The sequence below is a fragment of the Xylaria bambusicola genome, assembly GCF_022495145.1.
Source record: "Xylaria bambusicola strain CBS 139988 unplaced genomic scaffold F5B22scaffold_16, whole genome shotgun sequence".
NCBI lineage: Eukaryota > Fungi > Ascomycota > Sordariomycetes > Xylariales > Xylariaceae > Xylaria > Xylaria bambusicola.
The window spans coordinates 695,921-717,165 of record NW_025953569.1 but is presented as its reverse complement, the minus strand read 5'-3'; the positions used below and the strand labels follow the sequence as shown (position 1 = coordinate 717,165).

Sequence of the window (21,245 nt, the reverse complement as noted above, 5' to 3'; positions counted from 1 at the left end):
AGTGTAGAAAGGTGTGTGGGCGCTATGCCCGATATTTGCCTGTGTTGTCGTGTTCTTACATGCTAACGAAATCCGTGTTCCTAAAGCGGCGTGATATCAGGTGGTTTAGTGTCGTCGTGTGGCAAAGATTCAGTCTGGGTATTATCTGCCGCCATGGTAAGACTTATATACTTGCGATTCTAATTCATGGCGTGGGTGAGTGAGAAGTCGTCCTTCAATGGAAGCGCCGTCAGGCAGCAGAGGTCAACTAGCAGCCAACGAAACAGCTAACCAATAAGAGAATGACTATGCCGCGCGGTGCCTGCAAATTAGTGTTATCTCCGAGGCGCAGACCTGATCTAAAAGACCCAACTATCGTCGAGATGGTGCAGTCTGAATGCTTGCTGGTCAGCCTGGTCTGAGTCTCCGATACTGCATTATCATCTCCTGTCCCCGTGTCATTCTTCCAGAGCGCCAACACCTTCGTTCCTGAGTCTCATATACTTCCTCATTCACCCCTCTCACAAAATTGTACCGTCAAGTGACACGATTGCTATTTTTGCAAACGATCGCTGTCTTTGTCCACCCTGTCTTTTGCACGCCGACATGGCAGTGCTCAGACCAAGGAATGTCAACGTCCAACTTCTCGCGTGTCTCGTTGACGAGGACGACATAGACGACAGTGACTACCGCTTTCTCACCGACGGACAACGCGTCAGATATGTCACCACAGCCCCGGGGACGTTTCTTGGGGCCGAGGATGACCGCACCTTCGAGCCCATCTTGCTTGGGGAGCTTTTCCCACCGTTTCCAAGCGGCTCTTGGAACAAAGGCCACGTCGCCAAGGATACCGCAACAGGAGAAACTGCCTTCGTCAAAACGGAGATGGTTCAACTTGCCGGCGTAAAGAATATCTGGCACCCGGTGAAGCTGAACGAATTCGACTTTACGCAGCAACGTCGAATTAGGCAACGGGTCCATGTCTCGACGCATCCAGAGCTCAACAACGGAAAACCAGTACTTGTCAAGCTCGCTGTTTGGCCGTGGGAGATCGCCTCGATGGAAGTTGAGACGACCGCGTATCAATTAATCGATGGGCGCAGCATCGGCCCCAAGTTTCTCGGGCACGTCACTGAGGGCAATGATGGACGGGTGGTGGGGTTCATCACAGAGTGGGTTCAAGGTGCGAGGGCCGCAGGGTTGGAGCATATCGAGTGCTGCAAGATGGCTCTGGAGCGGCTGCATAAGCTCGACATCAAGTTTGGCGATATCAACAAGCACAACTTTCTTGTACGGGATGGGCAAGACGTAGTTTTGGTAGACTTTGAGATGGTAAAATTCGGGTGTTCACCTGAGGAAGTAGACGACGAGATGGGTGCTCTCAAGCACGCTCTGCAGGACAAGAGCTCTCGGGGCGGGGCAGAACCGCATCAAGAGCAATAGGTCTAGGACGCTTATACAATCAAAGACAAGACATATATAGAGTCGGTGCTTATTAGTGCGCCTTTCTCTTTTCAGGTTCTTGTCCATCGAGCTTAAGGTTGATGTGTCGCCGCTTGACCATCAAGCGACGCGCCTCGGGCGATCAATAACACTTTCAGCATAATAGGAGTAATGCATTTCGTATATCAAACATATCGACAAGCGCGTTGCAGATCGCTGAGTTCCTCTGCTCTTCACAAGTAATCCGGCCGCTTGTTGCCTCGTCGATAAGAGAGCAAGGTTGGACAACCGCAGCTGGTGTACACCTTGCGAAAGCCCTCCGTCCAAAGAGCGTTCAAAAACCAGTCCGATGTTCCTTGCTTAATCTTCCCCTTGTACATGATTCGGATAGTCAAGTATTGAATGATTCGAACATATCTAAAGGGCTGCGCATGTTCAAAAGGATGGGCGGTGGTGACTAGGGCAAGAGAAGCGTCGGGTCTTTAAATACACTAAGCCGCTATCGTAAAGGCCTCTAGTTATTTCTTATCACGGATTCTTATTAGGATTAAGCAATTCCGATATACTAATATATTTCAAAGTAAGCAGTTATATTAAATAGGTATGCCTTTATTTTTATATAATAAAATAGTCTGTCTACCTTATTAGTGCTGTTAGACATGCCCTAGCGGGGTGATGCAGATTTGTCCGTGTAAGTTACGGTAGCTAGCCTTAGCGCATCCGATCACCAGGTACAGTAGTATGATAGTATGGCGTGTACACACAACTGCCTTCCTGCGTATTATGCTCAAACCCATTCATTGCGGAAATCTGCCTTGATATCAAGGGGAGGTGTGGGGAATAGATAGAATGGATGTTGATTGGTCTTTCTCGCATATATTACTACCCTACTGCAGCCTTATTGTGCTGTTTTCCAAGCCCTTGAGAGACATAGCCACAGAAGAATCACCTACGCTCAACGGCCAGATTTGAGTCACATTATGCAGGCTACGAAATCACATGCAAGGCTTTTTCCACCGGCTCACTTATTCTGACAAATGGAGCGGTGAGTGTGGCTGTGGAAATGAAATGGCTATCTCTTATTGTGATCTTAGTCCTTGAAGTGTCAATTAACACTTCTCTATGTTTCGCATTAGCTAAGTTCAGAGAGATCCAGCTTTCAATGATTCAAAGGCTTCTTTGAGCGATAATTGTAAGCTCTTAAGTCATCATGTCTTTTGGTTACTCGGTGGGAGACATTATTGCTGGTGCTAGCCTCACGTGTCGGCTAGTTCAAGCCCTGTCAGCGTCCCGAGGATCTTGCATCGAGTACCAAGAAGCTGTGATGGAGCTTAGAGCTATGGAACAGGCCTTTATCCAAACAGGCAACCTTATGAAAAGCAATGCGTTCACCCCATCCGTTATTAACGCAATGGCTCATATTGCCTTGTCCTCGATAGCCACCATTGAGAAGTTTTTCCATCGAACCAAGTATTTGCAGAGCCGCCTAGGTGACGAAGGAGGCGTCCTAAGCGGCAGTTGGTCTAAGATTGGGTGGCAATTGTTTGGGAAAGAAGAGTTACGCGCGTTGAGAACTCAGCTACATGAGCGGTTAAGCTCGATCGATTCTCTTATTACAATAGCCTCCAGGTGATTAAGTCTCCTTGCTCGCAATGTTAATTTGCTAATAAGATAATAAGTTGCATCAAGACACCGTCAGCTGTCGCACAATACCAAGACAGCTCATTAGAAGCCCCAACGAATCATTTTGCAAATGGAGGGTCTACTCAAAGTCCTGCCCCAACCGAAACATCTCAATGCAATATGACGCCTTTATCATTCTCTGTGATCACACCCTCAAGAGCGCTCGAACAGATTGTCAACAACACTCGAAATTCGATAGAGGCGGAAACTAGTACGCTACGAGTCAATAAGCCTCCCGCATCAGAACAGAGCGTAGACCACTCTGAGGGAAAGAGTGTTTTGACCTCTCTTCATCATGGTGCTGCCATCCAGAAAGCACGACCAATTAGTCTAGACGGGGACTCCGAGGATGAAGCGATAAAGGAGCGAAAGTTCAACCAAGCTACACAAAGAATAGGAAAGTCACCAGCCGAGCTGGAGCTGGAAATACGCGCCAAAATCCAAGTTGAACAGGCTGAAGCAGCAGCGGCAGCTGAAGCGGCGGCAGCTGATGCTCAGTTCAAAGAAAACATCGAGATGATGAGACAGATGGTGACCTCGCTGTATGAAAAAGAGGCTAGAAGGGAAGCTGAAGCTGAAAAGGCGAAAGTGGTCGAAGCTGCCGTTCGGTTCAAGGATGCCGTTGGTCGGAAATTCAGTTTCCCTTTCCACATATGCCAAACTTGGCAAGTAAGTAAAGCCGATCTACGTTCATCGACATAGTTCAGTTAACTTCTAAGCTATAGGGTATGGAAGAATTGATCAAACAAGCATTCATCCATGTCGACGTTATTGGACCTCACGTGCAAGCTGGGCACTACGATCTAATCGGACCTAATGGAGAAATAATCCTCCCACAAGTCTGGGATAAAGTAATACAGCCGGACTGGCAGGTAACCATGCAGATGTGGCCTATGGATCGACCAAAACAACCACCGCCACGGCCGGTAGCTCCTATCCCAACTCAACAAAGACCCCGGCACTACCAACCGCCACCACCACCACCGCCGCCTTTCGGTCCTAACTCAACTCAACAACGACCTCAACACCACCAACCAGGGTATCCGCCAAAAAGACCTGGGGAGAAATCTCTGATCAATGATCCAAGAGATAATGAATTACCTACAAGTGGCCGGAGGGGATTTCCTCCATGGATGGTAGTAGCTAATGAGGATCGCCCCAAGAAAGGGCAGGCTAAATCCATCAGCAGATACGAGGAGTTGTCAATCAACCCTTCCCAGTTCCAAGTCAATCCCAAATCGGACATACACAGTACCAGGGAAGAGCCCAAAAAAGCCTCCAACTTTGGAATGTTGGATAGATTCGACCCTAACTGGCGAGAGGAATACAAGAGCGAAATTACAGATCTGGGCTTGACGGATGAGTTTATTCGAACAAACCAAGCACAGATTATAACGCATTTACAGAACAGAAGGAAGGTAGGTGGATACTCTGTGTTCCCGACCGAACGCTCTTCGATGTGCCCATCGTTGAGCCAAGAAAGTGATGCCCGCGAGAGCCGTCCTCAGGTTAAGGGAAGAAGGTCATCAAAACCGAGTACCAAGTATAAGTTCAAACGTCGGACCGTGTTTAAAGAAAAAGGACATACAAGAGGGTTGGAAATAAGATAATGAGAAGGAGGAATGATATTCGTTGCGTTTTCCTATAGAAAGGAAAGCTGACAATATCACCTTAGCTTCCCGCTCCCCTCTGTGGCCTTGCTGACCCAGTCTCAATCTCGTGATATGTTTACAACATACCATGCACAGATGCATGCTTTCTCCATCGACTAAGCTGATTATAAAGTCATACAACATTCTGCTATCGTCACTTGTTTCAGTCAGTGTTTCGCGCCTTTTATATTTTTCTGCCGTCGCGTATCTCGCACAAGCCTCCCGGGGTGAAGAACCGTGTATATGGCCATGACCAGCCACATCAATACTGCATCAAAAATATAGATGAAAGCTTCGTGCGAAATGACGAATCCATCAGGGCCTTGCACGTATTCGACTGTCCGAACAATACTTCGGACTATGATGAGTAGCGTCACGCCTTGTATAGCTCTGAAATGATTTCCCCAATGCGCTAGGGTATTATCATTGAGGACTATAGTTGGACTGGATATCTGCTTTATCCGGTGCTCGACAAACCACGCAATAAGGATGAAGATAGTGAGGGCCACAGCTTGAGCCAACAGGCCACTCAGCACGAGTTTCTTGCTCAACTCAATAGCGGATGGCTCGCCAGACGCAGGGAGCACGGAACCAGCGAGCTGTGTCCCCACGACGCCGACATCGAGAAGGACATACAGTGGCGTCAACAGTCTCGGAGTCACGGGCAAACAGCGACGACTATCGACGGCGGTAGCTAACCTTCCTAGTGTCATGTATATCGTGGCGGAAATCAACGGCGGTGCGGTGAGAAGGAGCAGGTTTTGGAGAATCCAGGGGCCGACCACGTCAGGTTGATCGTGAGATAGGGCACGTCCGTAGTAACCGAAAACCTCAGCTGGTCAAGGAGATTACTATTGAAGATCGAACTATTGGTATCGCTATTGAGAAGTGGATGTTGTCACTTACCTATTCCACCGAGTATGAAAGGTATAAACCACCAAGCTCGGAGAATGAAGAGGTATACAATATGCGCGAGGGTGGCGATGGCGAATAATCCCAGGAACGCATAACCAGCTATCTCGCTCGGCCGGTATTGATAGAAGACTACGACCATGGTCCCATTAACAACGGGACCGAACGGCCCTTGGTCGCCATCCATCATCAGTGGAAGTGCTGTATCGAGATGTCGTGGCGCTCAGGTACTATCGTGAGTCTAGCGAAAGTGTAACTCGGGTGGACAACAGCGATGTCGCGTTTTCTTTAGACCCGGCCATATAGACAGGAGTCGAAAACGAGGGCTTAAATACATCGAGGGCGAATAAACCTTGAAATCAACGCCACGCGCCATGGCTCGTGTGCAGTGCAGATGAGCACTGTTATTTCATTCTACGCCAGCAGTCACTATCACGGCGGAACCAGGTTCTGAAGCTATCATGGCACGAGTAGATTTTTCGCATAGAAAGCGAAAAAAACGACAACCAATCATTTTTCACCTTAGTACCCAGATCTAGTCGGTTGGTAAAAGGGGAGAAGCCGCTAGAGAGACAATTCTGTTGCCTGACGATTCAGGGCATTCGTCACATTACGTCTGCGCATCTCACTATGCTCATAATTTTCGGATCTGTGTGCGAAAAATAAAAATCCTCAAATGGCCCTTTCAGTCGGTGTTTCTCGCGGCTGTGCTGTTAGCCTGACTCTGTGGACGTATGAGAGTAGAAGGGCTCATGCAGGACCGAAAAGATGAGAAGACGGCGACTAAAAGACCCCATCGAAAGTCTCGGAATGGCTGCAGCAATTGCAAACGGCGCAAGGTGAAAGTTCGTCGCCGCTGTCCCGTTTGATGTGCTTCTTGTGCGGATAACGTTTGCTGATTCGTTCTCCCACAGTGTGATGAGCATCGCCCTCAATGCTCGCAGTGCGTTCAGTTCAAGATTCGCTGCACGTTTTCACCCGGTCCTGTGTCCTCGTCGTCCGAGACCTCTGTATCTGCTAGTTCAGATATTCGGGGTCGCGGTCGACCGCGGAGAGAGTGGCACTATGATGACACTGAGCAGAAGGCTTTGGCATTTGAAGAGCGCTCTCATAGCACGCGTGTCAACAGCGTTAACTCTGGCATCAACCTCGACGACGCTGAACTTCTACTCCATTTCACGCAGCACACAGCGGAATCAATAAACGGCTACGATGCGGCGACAGATCGCCTGTTCGGCTTCTGGTCATACAATGTTCCTCGGATCGGACTCGGGCATCCTTTCGTCATGGACATGGTCTACGCGCTGTCGGCCTATCACAAGGCATACTTGACTGCTCCAGATCATCTCGCTCAAAGAGAAAGATTCAAAACTCTAGCCAAGCATCACGTAGCCCTAGGCCTGCCACAACTCACAAGTGCTTTAGCTCATATTGACAGCGTCAATTGCGGAGCAGCCTATATCGCCGCCACATTAGTATGTTACTCGACCTTTGCATCTGGCCCTACCAGCCCCGGCGATCTTCTCTCGTGTAATTTAGATGTAGAGCAAGGCGTGCTGTGGGTCCCGATGGTTCACGGTGTGCGATTAATTCGAGCCAAGTTCGACCAAGACGAGCTCTTCACAGAGCTGATGGAACCCATGCATGCGCGAAACTTCGAGTCATCGCCGCCGCGATACACCCGAGAGGGTCTCAAGAGGCTGGACTGGGAAAAGGCGCTGGGGGCACTTCGGGACATGGTGACACGCCAAAAATCGGACGATGCAGCGGCTTGTTTAAGCGAACTCGACAGTCTGATATCTATATATGAAGCTACGTTTGGTCCAGATCAAGACGGAAGCTACCATGGCCCATCGGAGAGCCAGTTCGTTTTTGGATGGCTTTACAGGCTTGGACGGCCATTCGTTAGCCGCTTGCAGCAGAAGGACTCAACGGCACTTATTATATTATCGTACTTTGCAGTTCTTCTCAAGACTATGGAATATCTGTGGTATATGAAGGGTTGGGCGGATCATCTCGTTGCCATGGTCAAAGGACTCGTGCCTGAAGACGATTCGGTTTGGTTACAGTGGCCATGTGCGGCTCTGAGTTATTACGACGGTTGTGAGAAGGGACATGAATGAAAATCGACAATCTTGGAATGTCGAGTAGCCCCATAATTGCCATAACAAGATTCATTATGGCGAAACAGCGAAACTTACTAGTCTATTCGCTCAAAGATTTCTGAGAGTATAGAGGAGAGTGCATAACAGGAAATACATGCAGTAGTATGTAGCACGAATCCGACAACAAAGGTATGTCATGATCATAATGTACTGGATTCACGACTTCCTCTAAGAGTAAGTAAATGTGGGCAGTGTTAAGCGATAGACCCTTTATAAGCGCAATTTAGGGTATACCAATTTTATCGTGCAATTCGCGGACCCATAGCTCAGCGGTAGAGCATCTGATTCCAGTTATTCAAAATTGGGTTCTGTATCCAGAAGTGAGTTCATAGAGTTATTCTTTCCCTTATACCATGATTACTGATTCCAATCAAACAGGGTCATCCGTTCAAATCGGGTTGGGTTCAATTCCTATTCTATTTTTCTTTTCTCTCTCTTTTTGACAATCCTTTCTAGTATCGCAAGCTCTCCTATAAGTGTTGGAGCGCCGGAGATAAAGGGGAAGATATTTGCATTACAAGCCTGCAAGGAAGGTTGCGCGCGAAAAAAATGCGTGAGGTGTGAAACTCTCTTGATATGAACCGCTTTCATCTTATCAGCCATGCTTAACTATATTGTCAGACTCTTTAAATCCTGCGTAGGTAGACAGTATGAGATAGAAAAGTAGCATCAGCAATGAGATCATCGGTCGGTCTGTCTCGAGTAGCCAACAACCAGACTCAATAACTAGGAAGGAAGTACCAAGAGAATAGAAACAGCTACAACAGTACAGCATAGCACAAAAAGGTATCTTATTCAGATAGTTTAGGATGAGTCTTCCCCAGCTATATATCGCGATAAATCAACTCTGTATATCCGTCTATCTATCCGGCGCTGTTGAAATGACGATGGCCTCCAAGTTGAAAGTAACTCCGCAGGGTACCGAACCCGTGAACCCGTCCATCCGTCTTATGCTTGTTGAAACCGCTTGCGCCTATGATGTTGAAGCCGCCGCCTACCTACCTACCTATGCACCCACATTCCCACCTGCCTGCCTGCCATGAAACCAAAAAAACATGGTCGCCTGCCTGCTTACTCATCACATGGAAAAAAACATCAATACATTCGCGAAACCAAAGATCCCAGGATAAGATCGTGGGCCGACGTCTTTCAAGCTTCCTCAAATACACCCACGGGCCCTTTCAACTTCGTGAACATCTCATCCGTCTCGCCCTCGGGCGTGCTCAGCGCCGTGACGGCTCCGCCGGCACCGATATGCCACGTCTCCATCGCCGACTCCTTTCCTCCCGTTCCCTCGAGAGCAGAAATAGAAGCAGAAGTGGTTGAAGTGATCTCGTCATCCCAGCGGAACAAGCTCCGGATCGTCACGCTCCAGTCCCCCCGGCCCGCAACGTCCATGTACCCCACGACGCCAGAGTACAAGCTGCGCTCGCTACCGCGCGGGCCCTCGAGGGTCTGGAGGATCTCGCAGCTGCGCTTCTTCGGGGCGCCCGTCATGCTCCCGGGGGGCAGACTAGCTGCCAGGACATCGAGGCCCGTGAGTCTAGGTTCCTTTCCATCGTCACCATGATTATCGTGAGACGAAGGCCTCGGAAGCCGTCCCTCCACCACGCTGATCATCTGAAACACGCTCGCATACTCTTCCACCTTCAACAAATGCGGCACGTCGACATTCCCCGGCCCGCACACGCTGTGCAGATCATGTCTGACGAGGTCGACGATCATGAGATTCTCGGCTTCTTCTTTCGGGACGTGCAGGACTTTCTCCGCGGCCGCGAGCGTGGATACCAGCGGTGATTTCCGCACCGTGCCTTTCATGGGCCGCATCGAGCAGAGTCCTCCGCTGTCGAACGTCAGGAAGCGCTCTGGCGACGAACTCACGAGCGTGGCGCCCCCGAGACGCATGTACGACCCGAAGGGCGCCGGCTGGCGCGTGCGCAGGGACCGGTATAACTGCCATGACGACGGCGATGAGGAGGAGAAAGACGGTTTTTTGTTGTCGTGCGTTCGGGGGAGGAGGGCGCCTTCGAACCGGCTCCGGGCTTGCGTGATCAGCGTCTGGTCCGTCAGACACAGCTCGTACGAGTCCCCCGCGGCAATGTACTCTTGGCATAAGCGCACTTTCGACTCGTACTCCGACGCGGCGGGTACGCTGATCTCGGGCGCCATGTGTCCTGACGTGGGGGTGTGAGGTGGCGTGAGTTGATTGCTTTGGTGCGCCTTGCCGTCGAAGTTGCTGCCCGCCAGCGCATTGGACCAGGTCGGCGAGGACACGAGCTTGTCAGCGATGGACTCGAGCCACTGCTGGCCGTCGGCTTCCGAGGACGAGAGGTTTTGAATGCGCAGTACGCCCTCTAAATGGTCTATCACGATGCTCCTGGTTACCCACGCGAAGCACAAGTCTGGCCGACTGTGGCGTCGCTCCTTGTGCAACTCGACGTTGATACCTTCTAGTCCGAGCTCATATGTCGTGTACCCCATAAAGCCGCCGATAAAGGGGTCTGGGGTGTCACGGCTTTGGATTTGCCGTTTCGACCAGATGTCGGCTAGGAATTGCCATATTGTTCGGCTCGGATCGAGGTTTACCTTTTCGATCGTGTCGCCCCCCGTTGACGACGCCGGAGAGCCACCGCGTATGATAACGCGTCCTGACCCGGTCCTGTACTCAAGTTTCACTGCTTCGTCCACGTCAAGGGCGATAATGCTGTATCTCCCGCGCACATCTAATCCGGTCCGCCTGATTTTTGCGCTTGCCGAATCGAGTACTATGAACTCGTTCTTGCCATCTTGTAGTATTTCAACCACGTCCGGAACCTCAATGTGCAGCGGAATGTCAATAGAATGTGAGAGATATTGGGCACCGAGTCCAAATGAAGATAGGATACCGTCGTCTCCCACCCGCGAGGAACGGTTGTCGACTGGTGAATTCCTTGCGATAGTCGATGTCTCCAATCTCTCACTGATTGTCGTTTCGGGGATTACAGACTTTGGATTTCGGCCGGTAGCGTGGTTCCATGCCATCGCTTCCTGAAACCAGTTCTTGATGACCTGGTGGCCAATCGACTCTGTACAGATCGACTCAGGGTGGTACTGCAGACCCCAGAATGGTTTGCTCCGATGCCTGACGCCCATCAGGATGCGCTCGACCGCATCCCCGCGATCTTCGTACGTCCAAGCTAGTGGCACAACGTCTGGGAAAAGGGGTGGGGAATCCCATTTTGCAGTTTGCCACTCTGGTGCAGAGATGGACTGTTGCCCAACATCTGCGTGCAGGCTGTGATACAATGTTGCCTTGAACGTGGGAACATCGGCGAATATGTTTGCATTATCCTTTGTTTTTAGGTGATCGATCTGCCGAATCATCCCGTGCAAGCCAGTTTGCAGTCTCTTCACGACTGCCCCGCAGCTGACAACCAGACTTTGAAAGCCCAGACATATTCCGAGAACGGGCGGTAGATCTTGTCCCTCGAGAGCCCATATATGTTTCATGATGCCGACATCCTTATCCACATCAGGGGCTCCAGGTCCTGGACCGCAGACGACGGCATGATATGGCCTTATCTGCTTGCTCAGCAACTGCTTGAAGCCAGCCTTCTCAGGGCTCAGGTGCGGGGGGTCAATATGCAGGACATCTACATCGGCGCCCAAGACCGTGGTAAGCAATGAGACGATGTTGTTACTGAAAGAATCGTAGGCGTCAATGAACAATATGCGCGGGCGACCCATTGCCACGTGATGAGTACGGTGGTTTGCAGGACGCAGCAACCGGGGAATCCTCGAGTACCACCAACTCTTTTGGAGTGTTACTTTTGCACCACTTACAGCACCCGACAAGACACTCAACGCTAGCACGCAATAATGCTGCTCTAGTGGAGAGACAAGGTCGTCGATTATGTAAAGTAAGAGAAGGAAAAGAAGAAGAAAAAAAGAGTCATGTCTGCTCAAGTCAGAATTGAAGGGTCCGATTGGTTTACCCCGGAAATGGTGGGTCTTAGTTGCCCCTATACACACTACAAATAGGTCCAGACTCAGTCTGTCCGGTGTTGTTACACGACTCTACGACTCCACGTACCATCAAGATAATGATAATAATACCAACAGCTATGATTGCTGGAGGATCAGGGAGAGAGTAAGCTTACTATGCGATCGTGCATTCTTTGTAGGCAGTCGAGCTTTTCTTTGTTGAATGGCTTTGCCCCCCTCTCGCGCGTGCTTCATGACTCGGGCAGAACTCGGGTTGTGTCGGCAGGCATCGTAAAAGCCGCAAGACAGGTTATACTTCAGCCTGACCCCAAGTATAGTGCGCTATGGTGATCTGTCCAATGAAGAATTTCCTATTATAATCGCGGAAGCTATATATATACCTAGATAGTATAGGTATACTTAGAAGGCCGTGGTACGGTTTCGATATATCATTCGCTCTATTCTCCGTTGTTTGTTGTTGTCTCCTTTTGCTGTGCTCACTTCTGGTCTCCCTTGTGATATGTGATAGGCCTGAGAGTTGTAGGCCCGACATCGTTGTGCGATTTTTTTTCTACTAATCTGCGTTTCATTCCAGAGATATGCCGATGCTATCGTAAGTACAGTGATACTTGTCTTCCCACCTAGTCATCCTTCATCAATCCTCCTCCCAGTCTCATCATCTCTAGCTAGAACTGGACCTTTTATGGCAAGATACCACGTGTCCGCCGTGTTTCTATTGTGTAAGTAGGTATATGCATTTGTTTTGGACTTGTATGTACGATGTTGCCATTCGTGACCCTCCCCCTTATGTCATACCGCAGCTATGAAATGCGAGAGGTATAACCCCATGGGGAGTGAGGGGAACACGAGGACACTTGCAAGCGTCTCCCGATAAAGTAGGTAAGTTGTATGTAAATGGAGGATCAAGAGTCCCCGGTAGTCTGCGCGCACTACGATAATTTAGGAGCGTTATGGGTGCGCCACTGAGTCATTACAATCTGTGTTCCTTCACTTAAGTTGCTGATCTCATCGTGGGGGAGGGGTTGCTGCATAGCCGATAGCCCATCTAGGCAATGTGATTGTGAGAAGGGATATATCGAACAACAAAGCGCTATAGTAATGGATGAAAGCGCCTGACTAATAAGATGAGGTATCTAGCATTAAGTAATTCAAAGGTGATCAGGTGGCCTCCACATGCCGCGCTTAAGTAGTACATACGTTCCACCGCGCTCCTCCGTGGCCCAACAGTTTACACTACAAATCATATAACTGTCTCGTCGCACAAGTGAAACCCTTCTTGGGGTGCATGACCGGTATCGCGGCTTCAGCGAATTAAGTTTGACTGCCGGCCAATTTCTCCGGAATCGGGACTCAAAATGTGCATAGAACCAAGTTGGGACGTATTCCCGCCAGGAGAATGACTCCCTGCCGAAAGAATGACAAGAGAGAGGATGATTAGGACATGATAGAAGCAATTGACAGCTTAGACCGCAACATGGGGAGATAAGTGAGTGTCGGACAGCATCAGCAGGGCAATGTGACAAATTACCAACCCTCGCCGTGTGTTGGTAAACAAGTTTCCAGTGTCATGGCCATTTTGTAAACTCAATATGGCCCCATCATTTCTCCTACTGTAGCATCTAATCTATACAAATACAAGTGTTTTATTGCTGACTCCAATCTAGGCCATACCTTGCCTCCGAGACTTTGTAGTCCCGTAACGCCTCTATCGCTCCTTGAGCGTCTGTAGCAGTGACTATAATTCCAGCATTGCCGGGTTTCAAGAATTGTTCTTCGACGGCTTTGCGGATCCAATCCAACAGGCCATCATAGAACCCATCAATGTTGAGCACACACACACCCCTGCTGTGAATACCGAGTTGGTTCCAGGTCGCAGTCTCGAGCAGTTCTTCCATGGTTCCAAATCCACCGCTTAGAGCAATGAAGCCGGAGCCATGGCCACCTTCGAGTACTTCCTGCGCCATCATACGCTTGCGTGTGTGCATGTCCTTGACCACTGTTGTACGCCCGTATACGCTCTCCTCGGGAACGTGGTAGCCGTTGGCATCTTTCTTCGTCGCGTAGGTGTCGTCACGCTCCCACTTCACAAGGGCTTCCGGGATGATGCCGTGGACAGCACTAGGGCCATTTATCGAGACAATGGTCTTGGCCACTTCGCCCATGAGTCCTACTGTGCCGCCACCGTAGACTAGACGGAGATTGTAGAGGTTAGCCAGCCATCAAACACAAGACAATAGATTACGAGTGGTTTTTTACCTAGACCAATGTTGTTGTCGGCCATAGCTTTACCCAGGGCTCGTGCAGCCTCGATGTGACGAGGGCCTTTTCCGGCCGAGGCACCACAGTAGACGCAGATTTTAGTCTGCGGCGGGTTGGCGTTTGGATTCAACATGGAGGGCGTCGAGGTTCGGGGTGTTGTGTTAGAGGAAGGCATAGGAGATGCACCGCCAGATGCCATAGTTTGGTAGTTTTCAGAAATCGACCGCCGCCTGTATTAGAGAATAATAAATAAGATAGGAAAGATGGGTAACACCGAAGGGGGTTTTTTATTGTTGAGAAGGCGATTGGTACAATTGGGTGCTTGCTCGGAAGCTGAATCGAAAGGACAGTGGTGTCTGAGACTCTGAGAGGTCAATATTGAACACAATGGAGGCAAACAGATCAGAGATCAGATCAGGGATGGATAGCAGTGGTGCAAGTGACACGGACAAGAAACAATATATGCCAGGATCACAGAATATTGGGAGCAGCAGTGACACGAATAAACAAAACAAAACGAAACGAAACAAAACGGAGAAACAGAGCAGAATTGACGAGGCGCAGGGGATATATGAAGTCAGCCGTCGATGGAACTGAGTCACAAATAATCTCTTGCATTTAATTAGCTACCTAAAGGTAAATAAACGGTAAGTAAGTACAGTCAGTACCTATTCGGTGATTAGCTTCAGGTACCGGAGGAGGTCAGGCGGGACTCAATACATAGTACATGGGTGCATGACGTCGCTCATTATGAGACAAACATTATCAGCTCGGATTCGTCCACACGGATCTGATCCATGGTCCACCGGCTCTGCGGTACTTGGATGGGTCTGAATGGGTCTGAATGGGAGTTGCGAGAACGAATTGCGCGCATATGGTTTGCGAAATTGTCGCATTCTTGGGTCCATTCTTGGGCCCATTCTTGGATCCCTCCTTGTATCCCAAAGTGGTATTGGGCATAGCTGGCTATCAGTCTAATCAGTCTACGGGGGGAGGGGAGGGGAGGGGAATTGGGCTGACGCTGTTGCCAGTGTCCAACGTCAGCAAGTCATCATACTTTGTCGAGGACATGGAAGATGGAAGAGATGAACTCGGGTCTCGATGCTCGATGGGGGCCAAGAGAAGACAGACGGGAATTACCTAACTGAGGGAGGGGCATTGAGGGGCTTAAGAGCTTTAGTTGACCAGAATGGGGGGACAGTGGGTGGGGGGTTCCAGCTTTCGAGGCTCTAGGGGACTCTAGGGGACTCTAGGGGGGTTTAGGGGGCTTTGGGTTGCTTTTAGGTACCCTCAAATGGCGGCCAATGGTGGCCAATGGTGGCCTGAGACGCTGTAATGCCTCGATTGTGAGGCTCTAATTCGTCCAATTTGCAGCGAATCCCGGAGCCCTGTCAGCTGAAGTCCCTGCGGAGTACCTACCTCGCCTACCCACGGTACTTCCTACACATGTCTAGGTATCACATCGAGCTAGCCGGCCTTATCGCTATGTCCACGTCTCCTGTCGCGGACTGCAATTTATTACTACTATTTTCTCGAGCCGACAGAGAACCCGAGAGGACAAGTATTTGTTCCTTTGTCAGTATCTCCACGACGAGCCGCTCTCCAACTCGTTGTTCGGGCCATCTCCAGCTCGAAGCCCGCTTCGAATTGCCTCTATTCGTTCTCTATTTCCGACTATTGCGACTTCTTGCGACCATCAATTGCGTGACTGGCCACAGAGGTGCAAGAGGATAACGCCGTGTTGCTACCATGCCGGCCACAGACACAGCTCCAGCCGCCAATGGCGCCGCAGGAGAACAAGGCGTATGTTTTCGTAGTCAACTTCACCCTTTTGTCGCCTCCGTAGTTCCTTGCAAGCTAACAGTGTTCGTGTTTCTTACCGTCAGCAGGCGTCCCTGTTCTCCAAGATTCTACAAGGTGTCCTGATCTGGTTCGGTATTCAAATGCTTATGAAACAGTTCATCGGCGGCGGCAACCAGCCGAAGATCACCACAGCAAAAGACTCCGACGGAAATATTGTGCAAATACCCGCCAACACCGGCGACATCCCTGCATATCAGCTTCGGCCCGCCACATTGGACCCGGGTGCTACTTACAGCCGCATCCCACAGCGTGTGGCCCCTATCTGGCCAAGCGACAGTGCTGTTGATATTGTTGTGACCTTGTCTTCGAGCTTCGTACCTACTAAGATTGCGAGCGTGCCCGAAGAAATGGTGGCTCTGAAAGAGACGAACTTCAAGATTGGGAATTCGAGCGACAAGCGATCTGCTGAGACTCTTTTTGACGTGCCCACCTCGGTACAGAATAATGGAACACTTTGGGGTCACTTCTATTTTGGACTCACAGGTTCCATTCTGGATCCCAAGGAACCTGGCTTTGATCCGGCCACCGCTGTCCACTTCACCTACCCTCTTACACAATATCTTCCCAAGAAGAAGATAGCAAAAACACGAAACTTGCTAGAAGATCAACCTGATGTTCTCGAGGAGCCGGAAGAAGAGGAAACTGGACCCATCGTTGCCAACTATTATCACCCAAATACCAGTCTATCTTTTATACCTGACACTGGAGTTTTGAACTTCGCCCAACAACCACCGGCGGTTCAACAGTTCCTTGTGCTCGAGGTAAGTTGAAAGTCCCGTAGGCTAAAATTAAATTCATCACGCTAATTTGAATACAGTCAACTGGCGCTCGTGACGGCTCTGGACAGAATTCATGGTACTGTAAGTAATTGGAGAACTGTGTATTTATAAATCGTCCGAGAATCTAACAATCACCAGACCCGATTTTGTTCGTCAACCAATTCTGGCAGATGAAGACCCACATGATCCTTCTGAACGACACAGTCAAGACGCTCCCCATGCGCCTTGACCTTGGTAACTTGAAGAATTGGCAATTCAACCTCATGGCCACCATGGACCTGAATACCAAGCACCAGGCTCGACAAGCTGCTTTCGGTGGCTCTCTACCAGGAGGTAGCGATGGCAGCGAAGTTGAACTTATCAAAGAAATTTTCCTAGATACCAACCCCTGGCTCTTGGGTGTTACTATTGTGGTCAGTATTGCTCACTTGATCCTTGAGACGCTCGCCTTTGGTTCCGACATCGCGCATTATCGTAAGAAGAAGGACAATGTCGGCATCTCAGTGCGATCAATCCTTGCAAACGTCTTCATGCAAAGTGTCATCTTCCTTTACCTCGTCGACAATTCTCAGAACACAAGTTGGATGATTCTGGGCACCCAAGGCATTGGTATCGTCATCGAGTTCTGGAAAATCACAACTGTAGTCAACGTGAGAATGCGCCCTGCGCCGCCGGGCTCGTTCATTCCGTATCGCATTACATTCGAGGACAAGTACAAGCTCAGCGAGACCGAAGAGAAGACCAAAGAGTACGACGAGATTGCCTTCAAGTATATGTACATTGCTGGCGTGCCCCTGTTGATAGGTTACGCGATCTACTCGCTCTACTACGAGTCTCACAAATCTTGGTACTCGTACATCATCACCACTCTTGTCGGTTCCGTCTATGCTTATGGTTTCCTTATGATGGTGCCTTCACTCTACATCAACTACCGTCTCAAGAGCGTCGCTCACATGCCGGGCAAAGCCATGATGTACAAGTTCCTCAATACCTTCATCGACGACTTGTTCGCCTTCACCATCAAGATGCCATTCCTTCATCGTCTCGCTACGCTCCGCGACGATGTCATCTTCTTCATCTACTTGTACCAGCGCTGGGCATACAAGGTTGACTACACCCGTGTCAACGAATTCGGCCAGGGCGGTGAAGATGAGCCGCCGAGAGAGCTCAAGGCGGAGCCCAAGTCGCTGCCTAAGGCCGATCCTGTGGTGCCTGAGACGGTTGGGGGCGAAGCTAAAGCCAGTGGAAGCAACACCGGTGCTGCGAAGAAGAGGAAATAAACTTCATCTAGAAAGGAATAACTAAACATGTTTTATGTCTATATTAATATTAGAATAATATCTTTTTAGACAGAGCAGGCATCGCCTTAAAAGTAATCGATAGATTAACCTCCATATTCTCCGTGTTCTGTCTGTAGTCATTCACTTCTTTATGATTGTTAGGTGAGTTCTGAGCCAATGAGAGTTTTCCTACAGTATTTCCCCCCCTAGACCCCAAATGCTGCTCCCGGAGATACGTTATGAAGTGTTTGAACGTGTAACGTTATCAGGACATTAGTCGCGATAACTTGCAAGTCTTCCTGCGTATCTCCGGGCTGGGAAAGTGAGGTTTGTTAGAAAGTAGCTAATTTGGGAGAGGACATGGCTTGCTGGACACCTGGTGATGAATACATTGAGTACATACATGCATACACACACACACACTCTCTCTCTCTCTCTCTCTCTCTCTCTCTCTCTCTCTCTCTCTCTCTCTCTCTCCACGTACGTCTACTATAAGACGCATTGTACCCTCCTAGTTCGTATTTCTGTATTCATCAAGTATACATAATTACCAGAGTAGGAATCGAGTATCGCACAATAAAGAACCTCTCCAGTCTTCATCTTGACAATCATTCACTTCTACGTTTCATGCTTTTCCTCAAGGGCTTCCTGCTTAGGACGATGTAACTGGTTCAAGAAGATATTCGTGATGTCTTCTGTAGAAATAGAGGTGTAGAGGCTATGCGTGTGTAGTGTGAGATATGTGCAGCGGCGATCGAGGTTATTTCGAAATATCGGGTAGTACTTAGGAACCTAGAATGCTTTCGTGGGAGTTATGAGGTTAGGAAGGTCTACGGACGTCAGATATGTGCTAAGATTCGCTAACGTGCTCATCTGTTCTGCAATGAAGGAGAACGAGTGTAAATTCGCTGTTCATTGTTTCGTTCCGCTCACGATCTAAAAGGGGACTTCACAGGTAGGTGTTATCTCCGACATATATGAGAGTTATGGGTGTAATCTTCGCTCTTTCGCTACGCCAAATGTGTTTGAACATCCGCTTGAAACGACGGCTCCTGATTTCCGATGTATGGAATAGGCCAGGGGCTACGGCAGTTTGTAGAATCTAGTTATGTAGATATATGGGCATAACGACAACTTCCCTCCTGTGATGACGATAGATCAGCAACGAGATACAACTATATGTGCTAGGATATGAATATAATTATATTATCTTTCTTTACGGTGATCATTTTCGTTGGTAGTTCCTTGAAACGATGTAATCCTAAAATTCGTTAAGCCGTAGCTATGGACGGATTCCTTAATACGAGTTCCCTAGTTAATTTTCATTCTAATGACTACCTTATAGAATCGTGATAAGTAAGGTATGACGTTGCTAATGGGTATAGCCCTGGCTAAATGTCTGTCTCAGCATACTAGTGCAACAGAGAGAGGTTTAATTCCGTGAATGTATTGTAACTAGAGGCAAGTAAGATATGTGTGTACTGTTGGGATCTGAATTTCAAAGAAATTTAGCATCGTGAGATTATTACCTAATATAAGTACGATAGGTCTCTGTGATACAGTAAGAAAGCATTGAAACAGAGCTACTTGTTGAATTTCGAAAGCGCTTAGAAAGTGGCGGTATTAAGTAATGAAGGAGTGAATTTGTATTTAATCGGTCTGTTTCACAATGTGTCTTTTGGTATAGATGAGAATAGTGAGTTACATTCGATGAGAGATGTGAGCTGAAGATGTACTTTCCAATCTACTTGGCCCTCAACCAAATCTGAGCAACAATTGGCCATATAAATTTAAGTTGATTTATTCCTATGTCTGACCTTTTAGGTATTTGTAATTGTCATAGTACATACATACTATAGAATGAAATTTCCAGGCGCAGCTCAAAAGCTAGCTCATAGGCATGCCGTACGACTTTCATAATAATATCTAATCCCTATCGCAAACGGAGCATCCGAGTAATAAACAGAATGACTGATATCATCAATCAAGTGTTCGTACATGCGCCCTCACATTTAGCGAGTGTATAAGATTAACGTACCATGCTCCGGATGAAGGCATTTGAAGACAAACTTTTTCAACGACTCGGGAAAATGAGTCACGTCGCCCAACCAAGACAAGCGTCTGTTCTCTCTGAGACAATATAACAGCCCACAATAGATCCATTGACCAGGCTCAAGGTAAGAAAACTGAAATCATCAGAGACAGGTAGGAATTCTCGTTGGCTGCGGCGTAGAGGCACGCATCGCTTGGGGACTCCGAGACGGATGAGCGGTGAAGAACCGGTATTTCTAAAATAGGAGTTTGAAGCATGCAGTGTAGACATGCCGAGTAACCTTTCTAGCTGAAATGATCCGGCCAAGATCTGTCACACGAGAACAATGTCTCATACTGCCATGAGCTATACTTCACTATTGCTCGAACCAGGAAGTCGAATGGTGAAAACACCAAGTACAGTTAAAAATTGACGTAGAGCGAGCCATCATGAGACAAGTCAACAGAAGATCAAAAGTAGCAAGAAAGAAACATGCTAGATCTCGCAGGCCACCTTTCATTCGGGAAAATAAGCCTGTGCCGTTCTCACAAGCCGCTCCGGGAATTTCCCAGTACCGACCGACCCAGCGCCTCGGGATCCCGCCAACACACAAATCCCGTCTAAGACATGCATATCCTGGTCCGCACCAACAGAGGCAGCCTCCACCCGTGTCGGGTTTGTCATACAAGAAACAAGCGGTGACCATGCCACGACGATGCTTACACGCGTGTAATCTGCAAGGACGCGAGACAAACATGATAGGGGAAAAGGTGCAGCCATTGTGTTCCCTCACCTTTCCCACATGCAATACACATGTACTCTACACCGTAGGGCCGGGTACGTGACTTTCATTCTATATAGGTACCTACGTAGGAGGGTTCTAGGTGGCGCTGGCTAACACGTTAACGCCTCACACCCGCAGCCAGGGTCGGACGGACATTGCGCGGGCGGCACATATTCTTTATCAGGCACGGAAGCGTATGGCATATTGGGGCTGGCGACCTAACAAGCATACCCAAAGAGACAAATTAGGAAAATAGAACAAGAAAATCCCGGTCTGCAGAGATCCGTTGATGTAGTTGATGTATGTATACCTATGCCATTCCAGGCGCGTTGTCACTCACTCACTCACTACCGGGTTGGCTTCTTCAGCTATCAGTTAGCAAAGAAAGCAAGTAAGTAAGGGGATGAAAGAAAAGGATAAGCGGGGGGGC

At 48.9% G+C, this 21,245-nt stretch overlaps 7 protein-coding genes and 1 non-coding gene across 8 annotated transcripts; 5 read left to right on the top strand and 3 right to left on the bottom strand.

The window, feature by feature from the left end:
- The first annotated feature begins 32 nt into the window (after positions 1-32).
- On the top strand, positions 33-2,059 carry F5B22DRAFT_113141 (uncharacterized protein). Its single transcript, XM_047968794.1, has one exon. It carries the CDS (start codon positions 586-588, stop codon positions 1,420-1,422), a length of 837 nt encoding a protein of 278 aa, XP_047831753.1. The 5' UTR covers positions 33-585; the 3' UTR covers positions 1,423-2,059.
- Positions 2,060-2,520: 461 nt separating this feature from the next.
- F5B22DRAFT_112556 (uncharacterized protein) lies at positions 2,521-4,820 on the top strand. Its single transcript, XM_047968788.1, has 3 exons — positions 2,521-3,051; positions 3,102-3,774; positions 3,831-4,820. The coding sequence occupies exons 1-3, from the start codon at positions 2,633-2,635 to the stop codon at positions 4,713-4,715; spliced, it is 1,977 nt and encodes a 658-aa protein (XP_047831752.1). The 5' UTR covers positions 2,521-2,632; the 3' UTR covers positions 4,716-4,820.
- Positions 4,639-5,856, bottom strand: F5B22DRAFT_654852 (RTA1-domain-containing protein; the record flags this gene model as incomplete). The annotated part of the gene is made up of 2 exons (XM_047979845.1): positions 4,639-5,592; positions 5,664-5,856. The coding sequence occupies 2 exons, from the start codon at positions 5,854-5,856 to the stop codon at positions 4,925-4,927; spliced, it is 861 nt and encodes a 286-aa protein (XP_047831751.1). The 3' UTR covers positions 4,639-4,924.
- A 919-nt stretch (positions 5,857-6,775) lies between these two features.
- F5B22DRAFT_112621 (uncharacterized protein) lies at positions 6,776-8,247 on the top strand. The gene is made up of 2 exons (XM_047968790.1): positions 6,776-8,154; positions 8,213-8,247. Exon 1 carries the CDS (start codon positions 6,956-6,958, stop codon positions 7,790-7,792), a length of 837 nt encoding a protein of 278 aa, XP_047831750.1. The 5' UTR covers positions 6,776-6,955; the 3' UTR covers positions 7,793-8,154; positions 8,213-8,247.
- On the top strand, positions 8,090-8,241 carry F5B22DRAFT_t96. Its single transcript has 2 exons — positions 8,090-8,125; positions 8,204-8,241. It is a non-coding gene; the product is annotated as a tRNA-Trp (tRNA).
- Positions 8,248-8,930: 683 nt separating the features above from the next.
- F5B22DRAFT_112563 (aminodeoxychorismate synthase) lies at positions 8,931-11,834 on the bottom strand. The gene has a single exon (XM_047968789.1). It carries the CDS (start codon positions 11,558-11,560, stop codon positions 8,984-8,986), a length of 2,577 nt encoding a protein of 858 aa, XP_047831749.1. The 5' UTR covers positions 11,561-11,834; the 3' UTR covers positions 8,931-8,983.
- Positions 11,835-13,461: 1,627 nt separating this feature from the next.
- On the bottom strand, positions 13,462-14,276 carry F5B22DRAFT_645825 (uncharacterized protein; the record flags this gene model as incomplete). Its single annotated transcript, XM_047978646.1, has 2 exons — positions 13,462-14,006; positions 14,075-14,276. 2 exons carry the CDS (start codon positions 14,274-14,276, stop codon positions 13,462-13,464), a joined length of 747 nt encoding a protein of 248 aa, XP_047831748.1.
- A 1,068-nt stretch (positions 14,277-15,344) lies between these two features.
- On the top strand, positions 15,345-18,113 carry F5B22DRAFT_603654 (cleft lip and palate transmembrane protein 1-domain-containing protein). Its single transcript, XM_047974760.1, has 4 exons — positions 15,345-15,880; positions 15,964-16,701; positions 16,758-16,800; positions 16,858-18,113. The coding sequence occupies exons 1-4, from the start codon at positions 15,827-15,829 to the stop codon at positions 17,997-17,999; spliced, it is 1,977 nt and encodes a 658-aa protein (XP_047831747.1). The 5' UTR covers positions 15,345-15,826; the 3' UTR covers positions 18,000-18,113.
- The last annotated feature ends 3,132 nt before the right edge of the window (positions 18,114-21,245 follow it).